The sequence below is a fragment of the Microcaecilia unicolor genome, chromosome 13 (genome assembly GCF_901765095.1).
Source record: "Microcaecilia unicolor chromosome 13, aMicUni1.1, whole genome shotgun sequence".
Taxonomy (NCBI): Eukaryota; Metazoa; Chordata; class Amphibia; order Gymnophiona; family Siphonopidae; genus Microcaecilia; species Microcaecilia unicolor.
The window spans coordinates 100,733,913-100,761,249 of NC_044043.1; the positions used below are offsets into that span (position 1 = coordinate 100,733,913).

The following is a 27,337-nucleotide window of genomic DNA, read 5'->3' on the forward strand; positions in this document are numbered from 1 at the left end:
GTGGGGACCTGAGCGGAAGATGGCGGACAGCGATTACGAGTCGGTGTTGTGCGTCAAGCCGGAGGTTCACGTGTACCGGATCCCGCCCAGGGCCACGAACCGCGGCTACAGGTGAGAGAGAGAGAGACAGAGCCGGCCGGTGATGTCTCTCGTTTCCCCCCTGCGCCCAGATGCTCCAACTCCCCACCTTCCTCTCTTCCCCTCTTCTACAGGGAACCTCCCCCTCCCCCCCCCATCCTAGAAGGGCATTGCAGCAGCTTAGCCCCTCTCCCCTCCCCCACATCACCGCTGGGCCTTCGTCTGTTCACTTCCTCCCTTCTCTCTTTCAGCAACTCAATCCCCTCCCCCCCACCTAGCTGTCAACTGAACTTCAACGTTATTTTGTTCCCCTTCCCCCTCTCCCATGCACCAGAGCAGCTCGTTTCCCCTCTTCTTTCCTTACTTTGCGTTAGCACATTTTTAATGCACTTAAAGTAGACGCGTATTTCTTGTTTCCTTCCCAAAATTCTGAGATCTCATCACATAAGTACATAAGTAATGCCATACTGGGAAAAGACCAAGGGTCCATCGAGCCCAGCATCCTGTCCACGACAGCAGCCAATCCAGGCCAAGGGCACCTGGCAAGCTTCCCAAACATACAAACATTCTATACATGTTATTCCCGGAATTGTGGATTTTTCCCAAGTCCATTTAGTAGCGGTTTATGGACTTGGCCTTTAGGAAACCGTCTAACCCCTTTTTAAACTCTGCCAAGCTAACCGCCTTCACCACGTTCTCCGGCAACGAATTCCAGAGTTTAATTACGCGTTGGGTGAAGAAAAATTTTCTCCGATTTTGTTTTAAATTTACTACACTGTAGTTTCATCGCATGCCCCCTAGTCCTAGTATTTTTGGAAAGCGTGAACAGACGCTTCACATCTACCTGTTCCACTCCACTCATTATTTTATATACCTCTATCATGTCTCCCCTCAGCTGTCTCTTCTCCAAGCTGAAAAGCCCTAGCCTCCTTAGTCTTTCTTCATAGGGAAGTCGTCCCATCCCCGCTATCATTTTAGTCACCCTTCGCTGCACCTTTTCCAATTCTACTATATCTTTCTTGAGATGTGGCGACCAGAATTGAACATGTCCCAGTGCTGTTTAATTATCTGGGCTGCATGTTCACCTCCTGGTGCAAAGCGCATGACGAATGTCATGACTGGATCTGGTGATGTGTCCCGCTTCTTACATTGAAGCAGCAAGTCCCTGTCATTATACTTCGCACAGGTATATGCTTTCTTAAGGGTCTTCTGGGGATATTTACGACATGATTCTGGTCGGTTCTTGGGAACTGACATGATTAGGAGGCACCCACGGTGAATTTGATATATTGATCACCGATTTCTCAGCGTCTGCCAAATGGTTATCAATAGAAATCAAACAAAATAAAACATGGAAAAGAAAATAAGATGATACCTTTTTTATTGGACATAACTTAATACATTTCTTGATTAGCTTTCGAAGGTTGCCCTTCTTCCTCAGATCGGAAATAAGCAAATGTGCTAGCTGACAGTGTATATAAGTGAAAACATTCAAGCATTACTATGACAGTCTGACAGGGTGGGAGGATGGGGGTGGGTCGGAGGTATGCATGGGGACATCAAAGCATATCATTGATATTCTAACAGGATGGGTGTGGATAGGTGAGGGGTGGGGTTAAAAGGACATTGGTTGATTAAGAACATTCACTGTTATATTGGAGTACCAGTGGCTTCACATTGAGGACTAAATAATCAGCACTTGCGTGTCAAGTGGATGTAGCGACCAGGTGGAAAACCTGGCGCGTGTTAGTGTGGTGAACACATAGAATTAAGTTGATGTAATAGTTCATGGGGGACATCATGTGTAAATAATGTATTAAGACAACAAGTGAATGATAGTGAACCATGTTACTATAATCTATGGGCATACAGAGTGAGAACGGTGAATGGATGGTATGAGTGTATGTTTTTAAATGCAATAACAGTGTCACTTGTATATGAACGAATAAAAGTTGTTTCATATTTATGAATACTGGAGTTTGTATGTAAAAGATATTTACGATCTACCAGATGTCTAGTGGATTTATGCGCTTGTACTTTAAAATCCACATCAGAGGAACAAATCCGCTTATAGCGTAAAAGTTGCGAGAATGGAAGACTGTCCCGCAATGTCGTGGGATGGCAGCTACTGTATTAAAACATTGTGTTCTTATCCGTATCTTTCTTGAATACTTTAGTATGGAATACTCAGTCCTGTAATTGGATTTCTACATCTAGAAAATGAATTTTAGTGACAGAATGTGTTAGTGTGAACTGTATTCTGGGGTGGCAATTGTTTAACCAGAAATGAGCAGTGGATTTTCCCATTTTAATAATGGCTTATGCACTTTTCTTTTAGGAAGATAGCCAAACCTTTTTTAAACCCTTCTAAGCTAACTGCTTTTACCACATTCTCTGGCAATGAATTCAGAGTTTAATTATATGCTGAGTGAAGAAATATTTTCTCCAATTCATTTTAAATTGACTGCTTTGTAGCTTCATTACTTGTTCCCTGGTACTAGTATTTTTGGAAAGAGTTAACAAGCGATTCATGTCTATCCATTCCACTCCACTTATTATTTTATAGACCTCTATCATATTTCCCCTCGGCCATCTTTTCTCCAAGCTGAAGAGCCCAAGCTGTTTCAGCCTTTCCTCATAGGGAAGTCATCCCATCCTCTTTATCATTTTTGTCACCATTCTCTATACCTTTTCTAAGTCCACTATATCTTTTTTTAAGATGCGGCGACCAGAATTACACACAGTACTCAAGGTGCAGTCGCATCATGGAGCGATAAAAAGGCATTATAACATTTATTTATTTATTTGTTGCATTTGTATCCCACATTTTCACACCTATTTGCAGGCTCAATGTGGCTTACAGTATGCCGTAATGATGATCGCCATTTCCGGGATGAGAGTTACATTGTGGTATTGTATTGAAGTTCATAGCTGATAGAGTGAAGTATGGGTTCAGTTAGACAATCAAATGTAGAAGTTCTTTATGGCGAAATAAAGTGGTGTTGCGTTGACGTTCATTAGTAACAGAGTGTATGAATCAGTCAAGTGTAGAGAGATCAATTTTGTCTGGTTTTGGTGGAGTTGCCTTGTTTACTGTTAGGATAGATCATTGTGGTATGCCTTTTTGAATAGGTTGGTTTTCAGTAGTTTTCGGAAAGTTATTAGGTCGTGCATTGTTTTTATGACCTTTGGTAGTGCATTCCATAGTTGCATGCCTATGTATGAGAAGCTGGATGCGTATGTCGATTTATATTTAAGTCCTTTGCAACTGGGGTAATGAAGATTCAGGAATGTGCGTGCTGTTCTTTTTGAGTTCCTGGATGGTAAGCCTATAGGGTCTGGCATATAGACCGGGGCCTCTCCGTAAATGATTTTATGGATCAGGTTGCAAACCTTGAATGCAATTCGTTCCTTTAGTGGGAGCCAGTGTAATTTCTCTCTTAGGGGTTTAGTGCTTATATATTTCGTTTTACCAAATATGAGTGGCTGCTGTGTTTTGGGCGGCTTGGAGGTTTTTTAAATGATTTGGTCCTTACATCCGCGTTAGGAGTTACGGATCAAGAAAGGGATCTGGGTGTCGTCGTCGATGATACGCTGAAACCTTCTGCTCAGTGTGCTGCTGCGGCTAGGAAAGCGAATAGAATGTTGGGTGTTATTAGGAAGGGTATGGAGTCCAGGTGTGCGGATGTTATAATGCCGTTGTATCGCTCCATGGTGCGACCGCACCTGGAGTATTGTGTTCAGTACTGGTCTCCGTATCTCAAAAAAGATATAGTAGAATTGGAAAAGGTACAGCGAAGGGCGACGAAAATGATAGTGGGGATGGGACGACTTTCCTACGAAGAGAGGCTGAGAAGGCTAGGGCTTTTCAGCTTGGAGAAGAGACGGCTGAGGGGAGATATGATAGAAGTGTATAAAATAATGAGTGGAATGGAACATTCACGGGTGGATGTGAAGCGACTGTTCACGCTATCCAAAAATACTAGGACTAGAGGGCATGAGTTGAAGCTACAGTGTGGTAAATTTAAAACGAATCGGAGAAAATTTTCTTCACCCAACGTGTAATTAGACTCTGGAATTCGTTGCCGGAGAACGTGGTACGGGCGGTTAGCTTGACGGAGTTTAAAAAGGGGTTAGATAGATTCCTAAAGGACAAGTCCATAGACCGCTATTAAATGGACTTGGAAAAATTCCGCATTTTTAGGTATAACTTGTCTGGAATGTTTTTACGTTTGGGGAGCGTGCCAGGTGCCCTTGACCTGGATTGGCCACTGTCGGTGACAGGATGCTGGGCTAGATGGACCTTTGGTCTTTCCCAGTATGGCACTACTTATGTACTTATGTACTTATGGCGTTGCAGTAATCTAGGTAGCTTAGCACCATTGATTGTCCCAGGCTGCAGAATATTTTCCTTGGGAAGAAAGGTTTTACTCTTTTGAGCTTCCACATTGATTGGAACATTTTTTTTTTTAATTTTTCGCCTGGTTCTCTAGTGTGAGATTTCGGTCAATTGTAACTCCGAAAATTTTTAGGCTGTTTGAAACGGGAAGTGTGTAGTCTGGGGTGTTTATAGTGGTAGGTTTATTCGTGTTATATTGTGATGAGAGGATGAGACACTTGGAGGCATATTTTCAAAGCACTTAGCCTTCCAAAGTTCCATAGTGGAACTTTGGAAGGCTAAGTGCTTTGAAAATATGCCTGTGTTTTTTCTGCATTGAGCTTTAGTTTGAATGCATCCACCCATGAATTCATTGTTTGGAAGCTGTGTTTGATTTCATTTGTGATTTCTATTAGATCGTGTTTGAACGGGATATAGATCATGACATCGTCTGCGTAAATGTAAGGATTGAGGCCTTGGTTGGATAATGATTTGGCTGGGGGTGTCATCACTAGGTTAAACAGAGTTGGTGAGAGCGGTGATCCTTGAGGTACTCCACATTCAGGTTTCCATGGTAGTGATGTATTCAAGTTAGATATCACTTGATAAGTTCTTGCGGTTAGGAAGCTATTGATCCATCTGAGTACGCTTCCTCCAATTCCGAAGTATTCAAGGATGTTCAGTAGTATTTTGTTGCTAACCATGTCGAATGCGCTGGACATGTCGAATTGCAGGAGAAGTACACTATTGCCAGTTGCAGTTATTTGTTTGAATTTGGTTAGGAGAGTAATTAGTACTGTTTCGGTACTGTGTTTGGATCAGAATCCTGATTGTGAATCATATAGTATTGAGAATTTGTTTAGGTAATCGGTGAGTTGCTTACTTACCTTACTTTCCTTTAGTTTGACTGCCAGAGGGATGGAGGCTACTGGGCAGTAGTTCGTTATATCAATTGCTTATGTTTTGGATCTTTAGGTATTGGAGTGAGTAGTATATTTCCTTTGTCCTTAGGGAAGAGTCCGCGTTGTAACATGTAGTTTAGGCGTGACGTAAGGTCTGTTATGAAGCGTTGAGGGGCGGATTTAAGTAGGTTGTTGGGACATATGTCCAGTTTACAGTGGGATTTGGCAAATCTGTTGATTGCTTGGGTGACAGTTTCGTCGGTTAGTAGATCGAAGTTTGTCGTGGTTCGGTCTGCTGGATATTCACCGGGGATTGGGTCCAGACACTCAGTGAATTTTTCGTGGTCGGTGGTGTTAAGTGGTAACGTGAGTCGTAGTTTTGTAATTTTCTCATTGAAGTATTTAGCAAGGTTTTCTGCTGATGGGGTGTCTGTTTTGGTTGTGGTAACTGGTGTGGTGTCTAGTAATTTATTCACAAGTTGGAAGAGTTTATTTGTGTCTTTGTAATCTGGCCCTATTTTGGTTTTGTAGTATGACCTTTTGGTTTGTCTTATTGTATATTTGTATTTTCTTTGTGTTTGCTTCCATGTGTTATGTGTGTGTTCATCTTTCATTTTTCTCCATGCTCGTTTCAGTCTCATAGCTTGTGTTTTTAATTCTTTCAATTCTTCGTTAAACCATGGTACCGAGGTGTTTCTACATGAGGTTCTTGTTTGTAACGGTGCAATTTTGTCTAATGTGCTCCTGCATCTATTGTCCCAATTTAGGAGGTAGTGCTTGGAGTCTGTTTGTGCTATCCATTCGTTCATGTAGATCTGTTGCCAAAATGTTGCAGGGTCAATTTGGCCTCTTGTGGTGTAGGTTGTGCGTTCTTGTTTGTGATATGAGCCTTTTTTTTCGCCATTTTAGGGATAGGTTTAATTTGTGGTGGTCTGACCATGGTGTGTCAGGAGCCTCTGCTATAGCTGCAGCTTCCCCTTAGCTCCGTCTACTCCAGCCCCCGTGGAAATCGCTCTTTCATGGGCCAGATCTAACAGGCAGACATTGGGTGAAGGCTGAGGAGGGGATGATGTGCTGTCATTTTGCCACTATTTGACAAAATGCAGTGATTTTCAATTGACTCTGAGCTTCGTTGTTGGCTGTCATTTGGATATTTCCACTGGCAACTTGTGCCACAGGTTCTCAATCAGCGGTCCTTTCATTTTGTTAAGTATTTGATTTTAATTTTAATTGATGCTAATTTGCTGTGTTCACTGCTGTGATACAACTGCCCTTAGCAGTATTTAATAAGCAAACACACATTTTGTAGTCTCAGTACTTTTTACTCAAAAGTATAATATTAGGCACTTTTTTACTTCAGTAAATTTTTAATGCAATTTTCATTGTACTTTTTACTTTTACTTAACAAAATATGCATTTTTCTTTACTTTTACTTAAGTACTTTAAACATCATTGCTAGTGCTGTAAAGTGTTGTTGAAAAAAATAAGTGTGGATTAAGCATAGCCGTTTTAATTTGAAGATCTCTTAACCATGGTGTTCACATGGGATTCAAGGTTTGTGTTTATTCCCACAGAGCTGCTGAGTGGCAGCTGGAGCAGCCAGCATGGAGTGGGCGGCTGCGGATCACCGCAAAGGGGAAGATGGCTTACATAAAACTGGAAGATAAAATTTCAGGTAATGTCACTTATGCTCTGAGGCTACAGAAACTTGACAGCATATTACTCAAGGGGCAGCTTGGGCTAAGGTGATGGATGGTAGCCACAGCTGACCCTGATCTCTGTTCTCTTGGAGCCTGGACGTCAGTCATCAATAGCTGCCTGAGTTTTGCACACTTTTTCACCTTGATTTTTTATTTTTTAATATATAAAGCACATAATTTCAGATGATGTAAGAACTCTATTGTGCAGCACCTGGTTTGCAAAATGATTTTTGAAAAGATAGCCAGGGGTTTTAAGAGACCAATGGGGCTGATGGCACTGGAGTGTGAAAATGTTCACATTTGGGTATAACTGGTCAGATTTTAGCAGTGAGCTTCCTATTACACAGACTAAAGTAACAGCAGGAACTGAGTCAGCAGGATGGGCCAGTCGTGCTCCTCTGGTTTCTGTTGTGAGCCAAGTGATCCATTTGTATATCCCAGCTGCCAGCCATATGTTTGTCCACTTGCAGGATATCACTTGGCTCACAACAGATGAGATGTTCAAACTGAAGGAGCACGATTAGCCCATCCTGCTGTTACTTTGGTCTGTGTAATAGGAAGCTCACTGCTAAAATCTGACCAGTTATACACATACTGACAAGTGAAGTGGGAGAAGATCTATTTTTTTTTTAAGTTTTTTTGTGTGTGTAGCTACATCTGTGTGTCTGACCAGGGGAAGGCAGTTTGAATGGTTTAGTTCCTTTATTTATTTGCTGCATTTGTATCACACATTTTCCCACCTCTTTGCAGGCTCAATGTGGCTTACATTATGTCGTAATGGCGATCGCCATTTCATATTATTATTGCAATTAAAGTACAGAAAATATGAAGTACATTAGAAGTAAATGGATATACAGTTCATGTCAGGGATTTGAAATCAAGGGTAATGTATAACGTTCAGCAAAGACAAAGAAATTAAAGTAACCGAATAAAAGAGTTCAATGTTAACTTGTTCTGGTTGAGTTTTGATGTCATTTATGAAGGATCCTTTTGATAAGTCTGTTTGAACAATTTAGTCTTTAGTAATTTCCGGAAGGGTGCCAGATTGTGCGTTGTTTTTATGGCATTTGGCAGTGCATTCCATGGTTGCGTGCTGATGTAGGAAAAGCTAGATGCATATATTGATTTATAATTAAGTCCTTTACAATTGGGGTAATGGAGGTTCAAGAATGTGCGTGATGAATTTTTTTTGTTTCTTGCTGGTAAGTCTATGAGGTCTGACATGTATATCGGGGCCTTGCCATTAATAATTTTGTGAACCAGGGTGTAAGTTTTGAATGTAATTCAATCTATTAGTGGAAGCCAATGTAATTTTTTTCTGAGGGGTTTAGCGCTTTCGTATTTCGCTTTTCCAAATATGAGTCTGGCTGCAGTGTTTTGGGCTGTTTGGAGTTTCTTAATAATTTGTGCTTTACCTCCGGTATAGATGGAATTGCAGTAAGTCCAAATGGCTTAACATCAATGATTGCACCAGATTGCGGAATACCTCCCTTGGGAAGAAAGGTTTGATTCTTTTAAGTTTCCACATCGCATGGAACATTTTCTTTGTTACATTTTTTGCGTGACTTTCTAGAGTAAGATTTCGATCAATTGTGACTCCCAGGAGTTTCAAGGTGTCCGAGACGGGAAGAATGTGGTTTGGGGTATTAATATTAGTATGATTGATCTTGTTATATTGCAATGAAAGGATAAGGCATTGTGTCTTGTCTGCGTTAAGCTTTAGTTGGAATGCATCCGCCCATAAGTTAATTATTTGGAAGCTGTGATTGATATTTATCAATATGTTACAGTGAATCAGTGTGTCTATGTATTGCTGCTGCCATTGGAACTGCTTCTCCCACAGAAACCTATTGGAGCATGTTTTGTGGAGGCCTCATTACCTGACTGCCTCCCTTCCTGTGCCTAGTACAGGCTTCCCATTGGCTGGATCTGCTGCTAGTTACCCTGGGAGCAGGCAGGGCATCTCACTCACATAAGAGCCAGCTATAGAGAGCAGCAGGTTGAAACCTCTGATGTATTCCAGACCCATAGGTGGGAAAATGTGGGATACAAATGCAACAGATAAAATAAAAATTAGTCAGCCTTCTACATTCTGGGCGTTAATCCTGAATAAAGGCAGACGGTGAGCAGTCTTAACTTCCCAAGTCCTGAGTACATCTCTCATGCCCCCCCCCCCCCCCCCCACTTCTGGTAAACATTTGGACGCAAAGTCTGTGTGTAGTTTTGTCAATGCTTTCATCTGACCCTGCCCACAACAACAGAGAGTAATTGGCGACCACAGCCAAGAAGTACGTCGTAACGTGCTAAATGGCAGCAGATGAGACCTTCCCACTCCAGCAAGGTGGTGCAATTCTGTCAGTAGTTTTCACAGTAGAATTAACAACAAAGAAAATGACTAAAATACACCTCATTAGGGACCACAAATTCTTTATAGTCCCTGTGTGTGTGCGCGCTGTGTATGTGTTTTGTCTGGGGGGGGGGATATCTGGGGGTAATAGAGCAGTTGTGGGGGGTGTTGCCGTGGTGTGGCAGCTGAAAAGACAGCTTGGAGGTAGGGGGGCAGTTGAGGGGGGTAGGTTTCAGGGTCGAGGGCACTTTTCAGGATGGTGGGGTAGTTGCAGGGGGTGAGTATTTGGGGGTGGGGTGATTGACAGAGTAGTGTGTGGGGGCAGTTCCATGGGGCTAGTTCAAGGTTGTGGCGGGGCAGTTGCATGGGGTAGTTTTTAGTGCTGGGGGAACTTTGCAGGGCAGTTGGGGTCATAAACAGTGTCTCCCAGAGATTGTCAGAGTCCCATTTTATAAACCCTGAAGCATCTCTTTTAATATCTGCTTATGCTCAGCAAAAACATTTTTTGCTGCTGACTTTAATCCACGGACAGTCAGCAGTTGGTTGACAGGAAGAGATTTTGTTGGAAGGACCTTATTGGTAATTCCTTTTTTACCAAGAATGGGGCTAATGATAACTTTGCATAAGCATTTGATGGTGGAAATTCTAGAGATAACGTACAGCAGTATTTCATGTCTGCCTTAGACAGTATAGTCATAGAGTCCCAAGGCTGCCACTCCAGCGCTGCTGTGCTATGCAGGCGGAATCAAGGTAAGTGCCGCTGTGTTACACAAGCGGAATCAAGGTAAGCGCTGCTGCGTTATGCAAGCGGAGTCAAGGTAAGCACTGCTGCATTACGCAAGCGGAATCAAGGTATGCGCTGCTGCGTTACGCAGGTGGAGTCAAGGTAAGCGCCGCTGCCTTACGCAGGCGAATTCAAGGTAAGTGCTGCTGCGTTACGCAGGCAGAATCATTATATGGCTACTTGTAACTTGGCCCCTCAAGTCACTCTGTTAGCATTTTGATGATCTGACCACCCACTCAGTTTAAAATGGCGGCCAGCTTATTATGATGTCCGGGGGATGTCTGTACTGAGCAAATGTTTTGCATTGGCTTGCCGTGGGATCTGGTTATGTGTGGAGTCTGTATTCCAGTGTCTTTCTGTGGGAAGAAGGTGCAGCTTTCAAACTGACGACTTATTTCAGGAGAAAGTAGTGTGGTTGCTCCTTTTAGTCCATTTCCCTTTCCTTTCTTTTCTTTAGTTTTATTTCTTTTTATTACCCTCTTATTTCAGGAGAGCTATTTGCTCAGGCACCGGTGGAACAGTTTCCTGGCATCGCAGTGGAGGGTGTTATCGACTCCAGCAGATATTTTGTCATTTGCATTGAAGATGGAAATGGTATGTATATATTTTTGTTTGTTTCGGAAGTTTTCCAGTTGTTTTTCTTGTTTGGGTGAGTGATGTATTGGCACGTAAGCTGCTTCCTGTCATACCCTCCTCTTGTCTATTCGCCCGTCTCCAGCCTTCCCAAGGAGCTATGGGCAGAGGTAGTAAACAGGAGTTTTTAGGTATTGTTTTGTTTTTGTAGAGGTGGAAGTTCTTCATTTCCTTTATCTTCCAGCTCAGTCAGAACCAGTACTGGGATTCTGGCCTTATGAGTGTTTCTTTGCAGCTATCTGGAGATTTTTCCCCTGCCTGAGTAGCTTCCCTGTTTCTAATCTAGTCGTGGCCTCCTTCCGGAACCCTGTACCATGGATTCCCACCAGGTAGTTCCTTTAACAATGACCATGAGTTCCTGCATCACTGGGACACACATGACCCGACTCAGGAACTAATTCAAGGATCTTCTACAAGGCAGTTTATATCACGGCTGCTGAGCTGGCAGAGTGTTTCCAGGTCCCTGGAGAAGAAGGTCCCGAGCCTCCCAACCTGATTTTGCTCTTTAAGCTCTTCCAGTACAGTGGTGGGTTGGGGGGAAGGCTAAGTTTACATCTTCCGTTACAGACTATAGTGAGTACTGACATACTGCAGTGTCTCTGCTTTGTATAAGAATGTAAATCCTTTTTCAGGGCGCCGGGCGTTCATTGGACTTGGGTTTGTGGACAGAGGTGATTCGTTTGACTTCAATGTAGCCCTTCAAGACCACTTCAAGTAAGATTCCTTTTGTTTTCTTCTCATCTGTGCCTTTGCGTCTTGGTTTTACAGGCATCACCACATCTTCGGGTTCAAAACAAAGTAGAGATGGACGAATGGTCTTCCAGTTGAACCTAAGACGAGGCTTCTAGGTTAAAATAAAAATATTTATTTGAAGCACGAACTATGAAAAAACAGTGTCCATTGTGGTGTCAGAAGACTCGACATGGAGCCGTGTTTTGGCGTGTAAACACCTGCATCAGGAGTCATGCAATCTACATATAGACACATAGTCAAAAAATAATCGCATGAATCCGATGCAGGCATTTACACACCTAAACATGGTTCCGTGTCGAGTCTTCTGACACTACAATGGACACTGTGTTTTCATAGTTGGTGCGTCAAATAAATATTTTTATTTTAACCTAGAATCCTCATATTAGGTTCAGCTGGAAGACCGTTCGTCCATCCCTACTTTGTTTTGACCTGTTGTTGAGTGTAGAATACTTTTTTGGTGTTTTAAAACAGGTAGTGAACAGATCAGCAAAAATCTCATCCCATGGTACTGGAATCTTTGTGATGTTGGGGGTAAGATACTCTACTTTCAGTGAATGACTGCCTTTGCCATCTGGAGTCTGAATACAAAATGTAAAATAATGGGGGGGGGGAGGGGGGTTAAATAGTTAACTAATGAGGAGGTGGTTACCGTCCTCCTTCCATGCTGATTCCAGAGCCCTTATACTTGTGATCTTGTCTAGTTGTAACCATTACATTTTAGGTTTTGTTTTTGTAACCATTACATTTGTCTGCCAGCTTCATTGCAACCATTAGCTACTCCTGGAGGAATTGTGCGTAAAATAATGTAAAACTCTGCAAGTGTTTTGAAAATTCTGTGAAGAATATTTTGAAATTCTGCAGTATTGTCTGTACTTTGCAGAATTCCCTCGTAAGGCCCGACTCCTTCCCCAAACCTGAAATTCCTTCTCCTCCCTCCTCTGGCTTAACCCTTCCCAACAATATCACTGTCCAGGTGCTTTCTCACCCCAACTTAGCTTTGAAACCCTTCCCCCACCCCTCACTCTGTTCCCTGTTCTCTTTTTCTCTATCCTCCAGCATGTTTTCTGTATTTTCTCTTCCATTTTGTGTCCCAAACTCTCAGCAAGAACCCCAGTTCTCTCTCTCCTAAGGTCTTGCCCTACCACCACATATTTATACTCCCACCTCTCCTCAACTTGTGCTGCTCTGCCATCACATGCAAGAGGAGGAGGCAGGTGGCTGTACATGGGCTGTATCCATAGTCTTCTGCCATCATGGGTCCAACTGCTTACTCAAAAAAATCTCTCTCAGGCATATTCATTATGGAGATACTGAAAATGTGACTGGCTGGGGGTCCTCTAGGACAGTGTTTCCCAAGTCGGAGTACCCCCTTGTCAGGTTTTCAGGATATTCTCCATGAATATGCACTAGACTGATTTGCATACACTGCTTCCATTGTATGCAGATCTCTTCCTTGCATATTCATTGTGGATTTCCTGAAAACCTGACTGGCAAGGGGGTACTCCAACTTGGGAAACACTGTCCTAGAAGACCCCCAGCCAGTCCCATTTTCAGTATCACCATTATGAATATGCATGAGAGAGATTTTTCAAGTAAGCAGTTGGACCCAGTTTGGGAACTGCTGTCTAGACTGTACCAGTGACTCATTGGTAACACGTTTTCTCTGTCTTCTACAGGTGGGTGAAACAGCAGAATGAGATGGCAAAGCAGGCCCAGAACCCAGATCTAGGGCCCAAGCTGGACCTTGGCTTCAAAGAAGGCCAGACGATAAAAATCAATATAGCGGTGAGACTCTATTCCATCACTGTCTGCTCTGGTTACCCAAAAGCCAAAGCAGTTTCCTGTCATGAACCATTCTCAGGCTCACAGTTTTAGTGGTTATCATCGAGGACTGTTTGAAAGCTCCCATGTCATGCAGCCTAAGCCACTTCACCTTTTACTTTCAGCTTAGTTACCCACATCTACGAACGGGATAAAACATGGGATCTTGTCTGAGCTGGTGCTGCCCCACTCTTTGACCTAAACACTGTGATATGTGATGACACCTGAGATTTGCTCTCCAAATAAAAAAATAACCCTGCCTGCTCTGAAGAAGTGCCAACCCTGGCTGTGAATCCAAGAATCGCAGTGTCCCTCTCCCTAAACTAAACTAAAAAATACTTTAATATCGCATTGACTATATCAGATCTATGTGGTTTACACATAAGAAAAGAACTAGGCCTACCTGGGAAAAATATAGCAGACATTAAAAACTAGTACAATAATCATATTTTTAGAACTTTCCTAAAGGCCTTAAAACAGCCATTTAAATTTGTGAGACGCTACTTTAAAAAAAAAAATGTCATCAATTCAAGAGCTTCTCAAATAAGCATGTTTTCAACACCTTTCTGAATTGCAAGAGACCATCAGATAGTCTAAGGCAGTGTTTCCCAAATCCGGTCCTGGAGTACCCTTTGCCAGTCAGGTTTTCAGGATATCCACAATGAATATATATGAGAGATTTTTATATAATGGAGGCAGTGTATGCAAATCAAGTTCATGCATATTCATTATTGATATCCTGAAAACCTGACTGGCAAGGGGAACTCCAGGACTGGACTTGGGAAACACTGGTATAAGGATAACCGGAAGATTATTCCAGAGTTTGACCCTGTGAAAGAAAATGAGGATTGAAAGATTATTTTTTTTAACCTAAAAGATGGAAGGTGTAAAGACAGAATATTCCGTAGTTAACATACTAGTGTTCCGACAAGGGATAGTAAACAATGACAGCAAGTACTCTGGAGCCAAACATATAATGTTTTGAATATGGTTTACAAACCTTAAAATCAGAAATGAGTCAAAAAAGTATTGGCTTCAAAAGTAGTGAAGTAAAAGTAGAGAGTCTTATCCAAAAATAATACTTGAGTAAAAGTAAAACAGTATAGCTCTTCTTTTTTATTGCAAAGTAAAAAGTATTCTTAACAAGTTGACCACAGAATGTAATATGTTCACAAGCAGTACTGTATAGTGAATATGTACATAATTTGACCCTTGTTAACACTTAAAAATTCACTCAACCTGTTATAAAAGTTTTCTTTAACTTTTCCTTGAATATTGTTACCTTGTATCTTGATCACTATTTCTTTGTGGACTAAGTAATTATGACATTTTCTGAAAATCCATGAATATGTAATGGATAGAGTTTATTTCCTCTGGATGTATTGCCTGATTACCTACATTTATTTTATGTGAATGTAATATTTTTGAAACCTTATAAATAATAATAAAAAAATGTTTTTCACTCAACCTCAGATGATGATGAAAACAAAATAGCAGGATCCCACTCCTCTTCCTCATCTACTAACCCTCCTCCCCCCCACTTATCCAAAGCATGAAGAGAACCCCAGTACCAGAGGAGGAGGGAACGGGGCTTATGGGCATTCACTGACTCGCAGACCCCATACTGACTGCCACTACTGAGTGAAGGTCCAAAAGGAGGGGAGAATTTGGGAATCACTGCTGTATAATATTGGGGAAGGGGGGTGGGGGGGCAATTAAAACAGTGCCTCAAATTCCACTCAGAATCATTACTGTGGATTAGCAGTAACATAACAAATTATCCAAATGGCTCATTGGATAGTAACAAAATAACACAAACGCAAAATCTGCAAACAAATGCCAGATTTGGGATGAAGGCCAAAGAAGGGGAGTTTTGGATGAGCCACCTACAATAACAGGTCTGGCTACGCCCCTGATTGCAAGATATCGGAGATGCACTTACAAAAACTGTCAAATTACAATTAATATAAAATTCAGAATAAAATGCTTTTTTCTGCCTTTGTTGTTTGAACAATTTATTTTCCTATTCACTTTGATTCCAGTGTCTCTTCGTTGCCCGATTCAGATTTTTCTTTTTGGGGCTTTTTTTGGCTTGTTTTTGAGCTTTTTTTCGCTGTGCCTTTTCAGGCTTTCCCCCCTCCTTTTTTTTTTTCTTCCAGTACATTTTTAGTTAATTTTTGCCGTTTTTAGGTTTCTTTTATTTTCTGCGTCTTAGGCTGTGTTTAGGCCTGCTTTCCGGTTAGTCTTTCTCATGAATGTTTCTGTGGTGCCTTGCCTTTTTTTCAGTCACCATCTTGTCTTTTGTTATCGCTTTGGAAGTTTTCCCTTCCATGACTACTAAAGTTCCCAGTGGCTTTAAGCACCATTCCCGGTGCAGTTGGACAATCTCTGGCAAAGAGGGGTGTCTTCAGTGCTTAGGGCCCAACCATAGTTCTTCCAACTGTGTCCTTTGTCTTCGGATGAAGGAGAGGACTCAGGTTGCCAGAGAGGCTCAATGTGATTGGATTTTTTGGAGCCAGATCAGAGTCCTCGACATCAGCATCGAGGTCAGAGGTGATGGCATCAACGTCGAAGACTGCATCTGGAGCGTTGGGCCCTATAGCTGCTTTGAGACCCATTGACACTGGGAGCAATAGTGTGTCGAGTGGGTTTCCACTTGTCTCGAAGCCAGCTGCCTCGTCCGTACCGAGGAGTATGGACGTCAAGCTTTGTGCGACAGCCAAGAAGCATCAGCATCGGTTGTCCTTAACGTATGGTGCCCGGGAGCTCCGGGGCGTCAAGGGATTCGTTACCCGAGAAGTGTTGGTGCTGGGAGGATTGCTCCCTCTCTATCCATGAGATGCTAATGTGCCTGTCTTCAGGCATCCAGGACCCGGCTCCCATCTCGTCCCCATCAATTCTGCAGCCTGTCTTGGAGCTGGCACCTCAGCCTTTCCCGGTGTCAGCACTCGATGACTGTATCCAGACCTTGCTCCCTGAGCTGCTGTATGGCATTCTGCAACGGTGTTCATCAGTATTGGGGGAGCTTGTGCTCACCATACAACCCATTGCGGCCCTGCTTGGCCCTTAGTCTGCTGTGTGGCCTTCAGTGCCAGCACTGTGTGCAGCCCCAGTGTCGACTGCCACCTAAGCTGGTACCCTTTCGACGTCGGTGGAGGAAACGTCACTGGAGTTGAGGTGGAGAGCCAACTCCTCGACGCCCCTTTCGAGGACATAGCTCCTCAAAGGTGAGGCAGACTCGGTCTCAGCCCTCCTGTGACGTGTTTGACTGACACTGATGAGGAATGCTTCTGGGAGTCAGAAGAGGATTCATGGTACTTTTAGGAGGATGAGTTCTATGGCATCCCCTCTGAACACTCCCCTCCGCTTGAAAGGAGAAGCTGTCCTCCAGAGATCCTTTAATTTCCATCTTTTGTGAAGGAAATGGTTGATGCTATTCCATTTAATTTGGAAGTGGAGGACGAGCCTTGGGTTAAGATGTTCGAGGTCCTGGACTACATCTCTCCTCTTAGGGAGGCTGTGACTGTCCCTCTCCATGGTACTCAAAGGAAGTTTTCAATAGGAACTGGGAGTCCCCTCTGTTGTTCCCTGTCATGCCCAAGAAGATCGACACCCAGTATTGGATCCACATCACACCTGGGTTTGATAGTCCACTCTCAAAAGAGCCAGGAATTCTAGAGACTATGCCTCGGCACCCCCAGGCAGAGAATCTAGAACCTTGGACTCTTTTGGGAGGAAGATGTTCCAGGCCTCAATGCACATGTCTTGTATACAATCTTACCAGCTCTTCACGAGTGTCTACTTGCGGGACTCTGTGCGCAAGCTGATGGACTTGGCGAAGTCTCTCCCACCGGAGTAGGCCGAGCCAGTGCGCCAGCTGACCAGGCAGCAGAAGGCATGTTGAAAGTTATTGGCAAGGGACGCCTGACACCTTTGATGTGGCTTCCAGGATCTCCAATCAAAGTCTAGTAATGCGCAGGCTCTCATGTCCCAGTGGTACCAGGCTACGGGAGAGCTAGAAGATGTCATCCGAGTGTCTCCAGACCTTGTTCAACCTCTGCTCTAGTGGACTGTTAGATCCAATTTGACCTGGGACTTCCATTCCAAGTTTCTCAGCCTCAAAAAGTGCTGACAATAGATTCATCACTGCTGGGTTGGAGAGCTCATGTAGATGGGCTGCACACTCAGGGCATGGTCCCTCCAGGAAACAGGTCTTCAGATCAACCTTCTGGAGCTCCGGGCAATCTGAACGCTCTAAAGGCCTTCAGAGATCGGCTGTCAAATCAAATTGTGCTGATTCAAACGGACAACCAGGTTGCAATGTATTACATCCTCAAGCCGGGGGGGGGGGGGGGCACCGTATCATGCCATCTGTGTCAGGAGTACCGTCCGGATGTGGCGATGGGCTCGCCAACACTGCATGTTCCTTCAGGCCACTTATCTGGCGGGCAAAAACAACAATCTGGCCAACAGACTAAGCAGGGTCATGCAACCACACGAGTGGTCTCTCAATATGGGCATTGCTCGTGAGATCTTCCGAGCGTAGGGCACCCCCTCAGTGGATCTCTGCCTCTCAACTGAATCACAAAGTCCCTCAATTCTGTTCCAGACTTCTGGCCCACGACAGACTAGTGTCAGATTCTTTCCTCCTGCATTGGGGTGGGACAGGTCTGCTATATGCGTATCCTCCCATTCCTCTTTTGGGGAAGACTCTGCTGAACTCAAGTAAGACCACGGGACCATGATCTTAATTGCGCTTTCATGGCCTTGGCAGATCTGGTTCCCTCTTCTTCTGAAGAACCATGCAGATTGGAGTGTTTTCCAGCCCTCCTCACGCAGAATGAGGGATCTCTTGTACATCCCAACCTTCAGTCTCTGGCCCTCATGTTGATAGCCTATAATTTGCCATACTGGGACAGATCGAAGGTCCATCAAGCCCAGCATCCTGTTTCCAACAGTGGCCAATCCAGGTTACAAGTACCTAGCAAGATCCTAAAACAGTACAATACATTTTATGCTGCTTGTGCTAGAAATAAGCAGTAGATTTTCTCCAAGTCACTTTAATAATGGCTTATGGACTTTTCTTTGAGGAAGCTATCCAAACCCTTTTTAAACCCCGCTGTTAACTGCTTTTACTACATTCTCTGGCACCAAATTCCAAAAGAAATATTTTCTCTGAGTCATTTTAAATTTACTATTTGTATTTTTGGAAAGAGTAAACAAGCGATTCATGTCTACCTGTTCCACTCCACTCATTATTTTATAGACCTCTATCATAGCTCCCCTCAGCTGTCTCTTCTCCAAGCTGAAGAGCCCTAGCCACTTTAGCTTTTCCTCAAAAGGAAAGATTCCAGTAAGAGGTGTTATTCTTTCAAATGGAGGAGGTTTGCCATCAGGTGTGAGGGCAAGGCCCTAGATCTCGTGTACTGCCCTACACAGTCCCTTCTTGAATACCTTCTGCACCTTTCCGAGTCTGGTCTCAAGACCAACTCCATAAGGGTTCACCTCAGTGCAATTAGTGCTTATCATCAACGTGTAGAGGGTAAGCCCATCTCTGGATAGCTTCTAGTTCGCTTCATGAGAGGTTTGATTTTGTCAAAGCCCCCTGTCAAACCTTCACCTGTGTCATGGGACCTCAATGTTGTTCTCACCCAGCTGATGAGAGCTCCTTTTGAGCCACTGAATTCCTGCTATCTGAAGTACTTGACCTGGAAGGTCATTTTCTTGGTGGCTGTTATTTCAGCTTGTAGGGTCAGTGAGCTCCAAGCTCTAGTAGTAGATGCACCTTACACTAAGTTTCATTACAACAGAGTAGTCCTCTGCACAAAACCTATGTGCCTACCAAAGGTTGTATCAGAGTTCCATCTGAACCATTCGATTGTCTTGCCAACATTCTTTCCTGGATCTCATGCCCATCCTGACGAGAGCACCTTGCACACCTTGGACTGCAAGCGAGCATTGGCCTACTACATGGAGCAGACAAGGCCCCACAGACAGTCTGCCCAACTTTTTGTTTCTTTTGATCACAACAGGATGGGGGTAGCCATCAGGAAATGCACAATCTCTAATTGGCTGACAGATTGCATTTCTTTCATATGCCCAGGCTGGGCTGACACTGGAGGGTCATGTCAAGGCTCACAATGTCAGAACCATGGCTGCATCAGTAGCCCACTTGCGGTCAGCCTCCATTGAAGAAATTTGCAGATCTGTGACATGGTCTTCAGTCCACACATTCACATCTCATTACTGCCCTGAGCAGATAGCCGACGCGATAGTCAGTTTGGACAGACAGTGTTGCAAAATCTGTTTGGGGTCTACAATCCAACTCCACCCCCCAGGCCCGTTTTATTCTGCTCCAGGCTGCACTCTCACTCAGTTGTACATAGTTTCAGGTTAATCTGAGTTAATGTCCTCACTGTTGCGAGGCCCAATTGACCAAAGTTTGTTGTTTTTGGTGAGCCTGGATGCTAGGGATTCCCCACTTGTGAGAATTAATGTCCTGCTTGTCCTCAGAGAAAGCGAAGTTACTTACCTGTAACAGGTATTCTTCGAGAACAGCAGGCCTTATATTCTCACAAACCCTCCCACCTCCCCTTGGAGTTGTCTCCTATTTTTATTTTTCTTGCTGTAGTATTTAACTGCGGTAACTGCAGCAGGCGGGAAGGCACCTGTGCGGTGGAGCGTGTCGCGCTCCAGAAAGCTCTTAAAGCTTGTTATAAAGCCCAGACTGGGCAACACTGGGCTGCATTACCCACTTGTGAGAATTTAAGGCCTGTTGTCCTCGGAGAATACCCTCTACTGTTAAGTATCTTCGCTTTACACACTCTGTAGTGGACTCTTTTTGGGCAGAAAAGAAACCCACTCCTGCCCTTTGCTGCTGCTCTCTGTGATACTGCCGCTTTTTCAATATGGCTGCCGAGACTTTAAGCGGCAGCCTCAAGAGACTGCCAGTTGAACTCTCGGCAGCCATTTTGAATGCGCAGCATATTGAGGAGAGCAGCGGCAGCGTGCAGGAGAGAGTGGGATTCTTTCTTGCCCTGAAGAGGCCACTAGACTGCCTTTTATTTTCCTTGCCTCCGCTTGAACCTGATTGGATACTTCAGTCCCTGTTCCCAATGTATCCAATCGTGTTCAAGCAGAGACAGGGAAAATACTTTTTTTTTTTTTTACTTTGTTACAAAGTACAAACGTCTGATTATTTGTAACTCATTGCAAGTAAAAGTGCTGAAAATTGTACTTGAGTATTGTAAGGAAGTACAATTACCTTGTTACTATCCATCTCTGCTTAAAATACAGCCTTGCTTGGATGGGAAGCCAATGAGCTTTAACAAGTGGATAATTCTGTCGTTTATCGTTTATTAAACATTTGCTCATTTTTAACACAAATTAGATCAGTTTACAATAATAAACTCAGAAAATGAAAGGATTTCCAATATTGTAAAATAGAAAAAGAAGGGAGGGTAAGACACACATGTCAATCATTCTGAGGAGTCCAGGGGAAAAAATAGGAAGTCTGCCTAAAACCAACTGCTATATTTTGTATGCTTTGCAGCTTCTTCAAAATTAATCATGAACAGCCTACCAACAGCATGTTGCAATAGTCCAGCTGGCTGAAAATCAAAGCTTTGAACAGTCAATGTAAACTACAGAAGGTTCAAATCAATGCCTAATGCTCCCCCTGCCTCCGACTCCCTGTAGTGCATTGCTATGACTTTGGGTGCATCATAGTGTAATACCTATTCTATTGCTGCCAGGCAATGTCAGTGGAGGGAGGGGGGGGGTCTGAGCCCCAAACCCTGCAGCAATATCAGCGGGGAGGGGGGGGGGTGAGGCCCTAACCTGCAGTACTCTCCCCCACCTTGGTGTAACCAGGCAATGTCAATGGGAGGTCTCTCAGCCCCCTCTCCCACCATAATGTCAACCTGCAGGCATCAGCACCAGGTCTGAGCCCCCAGCAGTGCATCATCTCCTCCAGTTTCAGCAGTGTGTTAGGAATCATTTCTTGAAATCTGAACCTATTACTGGCTAAATCCAGAGGTCAATATTCCATCCTCATTCTTCTTGATCTTTCCGCTGCTTTTGACACTGTCGATCACAGCATACCCTGTCCTCACTTGGATTCCAGGGCTCTGTCCTTTCCTGGTTCTCTTCCTACCTCTCCCTCCGCACCTTTAGTGTTCACTCTGGTGGATCCTCTTCTACTTCTATCCCTCTGCCTGTCGGCGTACCTCAGGGTTCTGTTCTTGGTCCCCTCCTCTTTTCTATCTACACTTCTTCCCTTGGTTCATTAATCTCATCCCATGGCTTTTCCTACCACCTCTATGCTGATGACTCCCAAATCTACCTTTCTACCCCTGATATCTCACCTTGCATCCAAACCAAAGTTTCAGCGTGCTTGTCTGACATTGCTGCCTGGATGTCTCAACGCCACCTGAAATTAAATATGACCAAAACCGAGCTTCTCATTTTCCCCCCCAAACCCACCTCCCCGCTCCCCCCGTTTTCTATTTCTGTTGATGGCTCTCTCATTCTCCCTGTCTCCTCAGCTCAAAACCTTGGCGTCATCTTTGACTCTTCTCTCTCCTTCTCTGCTCATATCCAGCAGACCGCCAAGACCTGTCGTTTCTTTCTTGACAACATCCGTAAAATCCGCCCCTTTCTTTCCGAGCACTCTACCAAAACCCTCATCCACACCCTTGTCACCTCTCGTTTAGACTACTGCAATCTGCTTCTTGCTGGCCTCCCACTTAGTCACCTCTCCCCTCTCCAGTCGGTTCAAAACTCTGCTGCCCGTCTCATCTTCCGCCAGGGTCGCTTTACTCATACTACCCCTCTCCTCAAGACCCTTCACTGGCTCCCTATCCGTTTTCGCATCCTGTTCAAACTTCTTCTACTAACCTATAAATGTATTCACTCTGCTGCTCGCCAGTATCTCTCCACACTCGTCCTTCCCTACACCCCTTCCCGTGCACTCCGCTCCATGGATAAATCCTTCTTATCTGTTCCCTTCTCCACTACTGCCAACTCCAGACTTTGCGCCTTCTGTCTCGCTGCACCCTACGCCTGGAATAAACTTCCTGAGCCCCTATGTCTTGCCCCATCCTTGGCCACCTTTAAATCTAGACTGAAAGCCCACCTCTTTAACATTGCTTTTGACTCGTAACCACTTGTAACCACTCGCCTCCACCTACCCTCCTCTCTTCCTTCCCGTTCACATTAATTGATTTGATTTGCTTACTTTATTTATTTTTTGTCTATTAGATTGTAAGCTCTTTGAGCAGGGACTGTCTTTCTTCTATGTTTGTGCAGCGCTGCGTATGCCTTGTAGCGCTATAGAAATGCTAAATAGTAGTAGTAGTAGTAGTGATTTCCATGCTGCAAGTTTTGCTGATCATCTGCTTTCAGGGCTTTAATTCCAGCATATTTAATAGTTATTTCTGTTTTCTGCCTGCAGAATATGAAGAAAAAGGAAGGAGGAACAGCCGATGTTGCAAAGCCTAAGGCAGCAAGCACTGGGGGAATGAGTCTTCTTCCTCCTCCCCCTGGAGCCAAAACTCCTGTCCATCTGCCTCCCCCAGCAGCAGCAGCAGCAGTGTTGTCCAAGCCTGCAGGTGTCAATCACGCAGGTCTGTTGTCATTCTGAGATCTCGTGTGACCTGTGTCTTGAATGAGTGTCGTAGGAAAACCGCCTTTCTGTGCTAATCACACAGTCCCTTCACTGTACAAGACCTGCATCTCCACCTCTTCAGCTGGGTAGGACACCCGGAGCTCTCGCGTTTGCTTGCAGCCTTCTGAAGAGGTTGACACCTTGGTGTTTGTTGTTTTGTTCTTTGCAGGTTATCTGCTTGATTTTGGCAGCCCGTCATCGGAGTTCAGCAGCAGTTCCGCATCAGATATCTGGGGGGACTTTGCTAATGCTTCAGGGTGAGAACAGCTCCTTGCCTGATGTGATACTGAACCACTGGGTTTCAGTTATTTTTTTTTTTCTATTCCAGATGCTTTTACTCGCTCTCCCTTATTCAGAACCAGGTAGAAATGGTAGAAATAGCCAAGCAGCTTTCGTTAGCAGTGTCTGAGAATTAGTGCTTTTTAAAATTTTTATCTTTCTAGCACCTCCCCGATTAATGCAAAGGCATAATGCTAGTTGTCTGTCTTCCTCCACAGTGTGACATGTACACTGTTTAGCAGAATGTAGGGCCAGAAATCATTGCTGCTGGGCTGAGGAAGGGTCTTTGCAGAAGCAGCTCTGTCGGCTCCTGGCAGTGGGAGACATTGTGCTTTTTATGGCCTCACCTTTTCTCTCTGCAGGTCTGCTTCTGGTCAGGCTCAGCAGAATACTGGCTGGGTGCAGTTCTGAGACGACATGAAGCCTTTCCCATGTAATGCTCAGGAAAAAGAAGGGGCTGTCTCTTCATCGTGGACCAATGGAGGACTCTTGATCGCCTCACCAAACCTTTGCTTAACATTTGTGGGCATTAACAAAGACCAAGGGCAGGGCTGCAGGAGGGAAAGCCTGTGCATTGAATGAAGGAGGGAGGTGTTTTGTTTTTTGTACTAGGTCAACGCACACTTCTCTTGAAGGTTTTTTTTCCTTCCGCTCCCTCGTTCTGTGTTGCCATCTCCTCTCTCTGTCCCTGGACACTGGAGGACCCCGGAAGGTCTCTCTCAGGGCAGCTTTCTCCAGAAGTATACATACAAAGAGTGAGAGGTTGAGTGAGACACAGGATACGGAGCTGTACTTAGAACAGGGGTGGAGAGCCACACTCCTTGAGGGCCACAACCTAGCCAGGTTTTCAAGATGTCCACAGTGAGATTAATTTGCATGTACTGCTTCCATTGTATGAAAATAGATTTCATGCATTTTGATTGTGGAAATCTTAAAAAGCTGACTTTTGTGACCCTCGAGGACTGAGGTTGCCCACCCCTTACTTAGAACAGCATTTTAAAGAACGTGTGCGTGCTGACAGAGGAGGTGGGACTGCGCGTTTACTTCTGTGTGTGTGTGCGCGTATGTGAGTGGGATAGGCTTACAAGCTCTATTTAAGAATTCAGGAGAAGTAGAATTTGATGCTGCCAATGTGTCTTAAGTCTTTTTAATACATGATTTCTTCTTACAAACATATTAATCCGTGCAATGTCAAATAGAATTCTGACAGGGAGTATGCATGCACTAGAAATGCTGCGACTTTGCCTGCTCTTTGGAGTAGGTTAGTGTGTGTGGTGGCAGGAGAATGGCCTGTTCTTTCACGTTCCATTAAGGAAGAGAAAGTAAGACGATGAAAGGCAATGGACTTGCACCATTGAAATTATTGTCCCCTCTCACTGCTTCAGAGAAGTTCTTAAGCTACTAAACTGTTGTGATTGCAGGGACAACTGTGGACTGAAAACTGCACTTGTTTCAATCTCATTGTGATAAGTTTTTTTTTTTCTCTCCTGCATATTTTGGTGTCCAGCTCAGTTAGAACCAGACTGACACTTGCCTAGAATGGACCATAGGTGTCACGCAAGTAATGGCTGGGGTGCCTTCCCTCACCGGGGGCGGGGGGGCAATGATTGGGCCCATGCAGCTTTCCTACCCTGGCTGGTCTGGGAACTGAAATGCAGCTGAGCCTATCCTGTGACAAGTATTTCGATCATTTCTACTAGGGCTGTACCGATTATTCATATTTGATTGGATTTGTCCCCGTATAATGCCCCAAATACATTATTCGTGTTCAGCAGAATAGCAATTTAAATTTGAATACGAATAATCCGGGGCTCTACTGTTCTAAATCCTACTGAAATAAACACTTGATCTCTGATTTCATGTTGCTTCTTTTATATTTAAATTATCTTTATTAAGCCAAAAGATCTGACAGTAACAAATCACAGCACAATACGTTTGTTATGTTTAAGCTGAGTGCCCATTATTTGTGTTTGGCCGAATAGTGATGCTGTTCGGTACAGCTGTAATTTCTACATATTTGCACAGAGCTGCTGTCATTCATGGGTTGAAAGTGAGTGGTCTTTCAGGCGTCCATCTGAGATTTCTCTTCATTTGATCAAGTGTTTGAATTTGAAAATCTGGCAGCATTTGCCTCCGTGTTTTCCTGTAGGATTGTGTGTGTACTGGTTTACACCTAGGCTGCTGGTCTTGTGGTCAGCGCACAGAAGAATCTGTGCACTTGTTTCCTTTGTCTACAACGAAAAGAAATGGCTTTAGCTCGTGATTTTCAGATTCACTTTGATACCTGCTTTTGCTCCCAGAAATCCAGTCTGCCTTCTAACATCCCTCTGCCCTCCACAAATTGCCAGCAGCACTTTCACCTGTCCTGTCTCAATCCTCTTAAGTGCCTTTTTTTAATAATCGCTCTGATTTATTGCAAGTCGCTCACTTTCTAAAGCTCTGCAAAGTTATATATCAGGATAAGACTATGCCATGTGCCGCAGTGGAGCTCAGGATGGTGTGTGATCACTTTAAAATAAATGTATATAGAAGTGTTTCTGACATTCCTTTTGCTCAGGTCTCACTTTGTACACTTTAATTTTCATTTTGAACACAGATAAATGTGCTTCATTTTTCCTAGTATGAGATTTAGTTCTTCAAATTAATGGCATGGTTAAGGTCAGTTACCTTATAGCCTGAAAAGGGAGGTAGTGTGTTAGCAAAGATGTGTTAACGTATGATTCATGGAGAGGTAAAATGCTCTTTTTTCAATTAACAGTAAGGGGTTTGGAGCCAGGCCAGAAGGCAAAGAGTTAGTATAGTTTCTGATTCCTTGGGAGGGCAGCACTGTTCCTACAGTGACAGCAATTTCCAGCGTAACATAACATAGTAACATAGTGAATGACGGCAGGTGCCTGACCTTTAACACCAAAGGGGTGAGGGCTGGATGAGATGGACAGAAACTGCATGGCAGCTAGAGAGATCCCATGATGCTGTCTTGAGCTCTGGGTCAGTTTTTAGGTAAGCAACAAAAAGCAGAGAGGAAAATCCTCACGCTGATCAAAGACAATGAAAACGAAAAAGTGAGGACAGATGTTCAGGAAATCCAAAAACGTTATTAATAATCAGATGATGACCCGACACGGCCGTGTTTCGGCATCAAAGCCTGCATCAGGGGTCAAACAATTCTTTTTCGGTCGTCGTTCAATTATAGACAAACAGAAAATATGGTAATGGGACTTCCTTCAAACTCAGAAATTGAGCGATCAACTATGGAGTGCCTCAACGGCAATACACAGAAATGACGTCAATTCTGTGTATTGCCGTTTTTTTGAATTTCCTCAACATCTGTCCTCACTTTTTCGTTTTCATTCAGTTTTTAGGTATATAGTTTTTTTTTTTTTTAAATGCAGCTCTGGATTGTGCCCATAGTGACGGAGCACTAATTAATGATTTTTAGGTTAGCAATGAGCACTTCTGTAGCATTTTATCACTGCATGAATTACGTGTAGTTAAATAGTGATAATGCATCTCAGTTAAGAGAAGTGTTGTCTTATGCGTTTGGAGACAGTTGGATGGTCTTTCACCATATACTGCCGCCTTCCCATCCGTGGCTGGATGTTGAGGTGAATGAGCAAGTTGCCAAGGGTGGAGAACACTTTGTGAAGTTCCTCAGTTTTTTACATGCTCTTAATCAAAGAAATGCTTTACTCTTTCAACAACTGGACTTGCGTCTCTTTCATTATTTGTTTTTTTAAGCTTTATTTATTTTCTAGGATTCTGCTTTGTATCTGGATGATGTTTTTTTGCATTTCGATGTTGTTGGTTTTGCTGATTCTGTGTGTTGGGAAAAGGAGAGATTGCAGCTCAGTAATTATGATCTTTGAGTTCTTATTTACGAGGCACTTATTTTAAGGGGGGGGGGAGTAAGGGACACTCATTCATAAGATGAAAAAAATTATATTAAAGGTGAATAAAGTTACTTTGATCATTACAGTACTAGTCTGAGTCTCTGT

The 27,337-nt window shown here is 43.7% G+C and overlaps 1 protein-coding gene across 1 annotated transcript; it reads left to right on the plus strand.

Annotated features, from left to right (window-relative positions):
- NECAP2 (NECAP endocytosis associated 2) lies at positions 1 to 27,312 on the plus strand. The gene is made up of 9 exons (XM_030222278.1): positions 1 to 111; positions 6,933 to 7,033; positions 10,679 to 10,783; positions 11,455 to 11,536; positions 13,252 to 13,360; positions 22,851 to 23,022; positions 23,233 to 23,320; positions 23,705 to 26,342; positions 26,705 to 27,312. Exons 1-8 carry the CDS (start codon positions 20 to 22, stop codon positions 23,751 to 23,753), a joined length of 798 nt encoding a protein of 265 aa, XP_030078138.1. The 5' UTR covers positions 1 to 19; the 3' UTR covers positions 23,754 to 26,342; positions 26,705 to 27,312.
- The last annotated feature ends 25 nt before the right edge of the window (positions 27,313 to 27,337 follow it).

What these genes read in the sequence shown, in the direction of transcription:
- NECAP2 (XM_030222278.1), top strand. Translation starts at nt 20, where the DNA reads ATGGCGGACAGCGATTACGAGTCGGTGTTGTGCGTCAAGCCGGAGGTT. An exon ending in ACTGGAAGATAAAATTTCAG is followed by an intron (nt 7,034 to 10,678) that starts GTAATGTCACTT and finishes CTCTTATTTCAG; the next exon opens with GAGAGCTATTTGCTCAGGCA. An exon ending in TTGCATTGAAGATGGAAATG is followed by an intron (nt 10,784 to 11,454) that starts GTATGTATATAT and finishes ATCCTTTTTCAG; the next exon opens with GGCGCCGGGCGTTCATTGGA.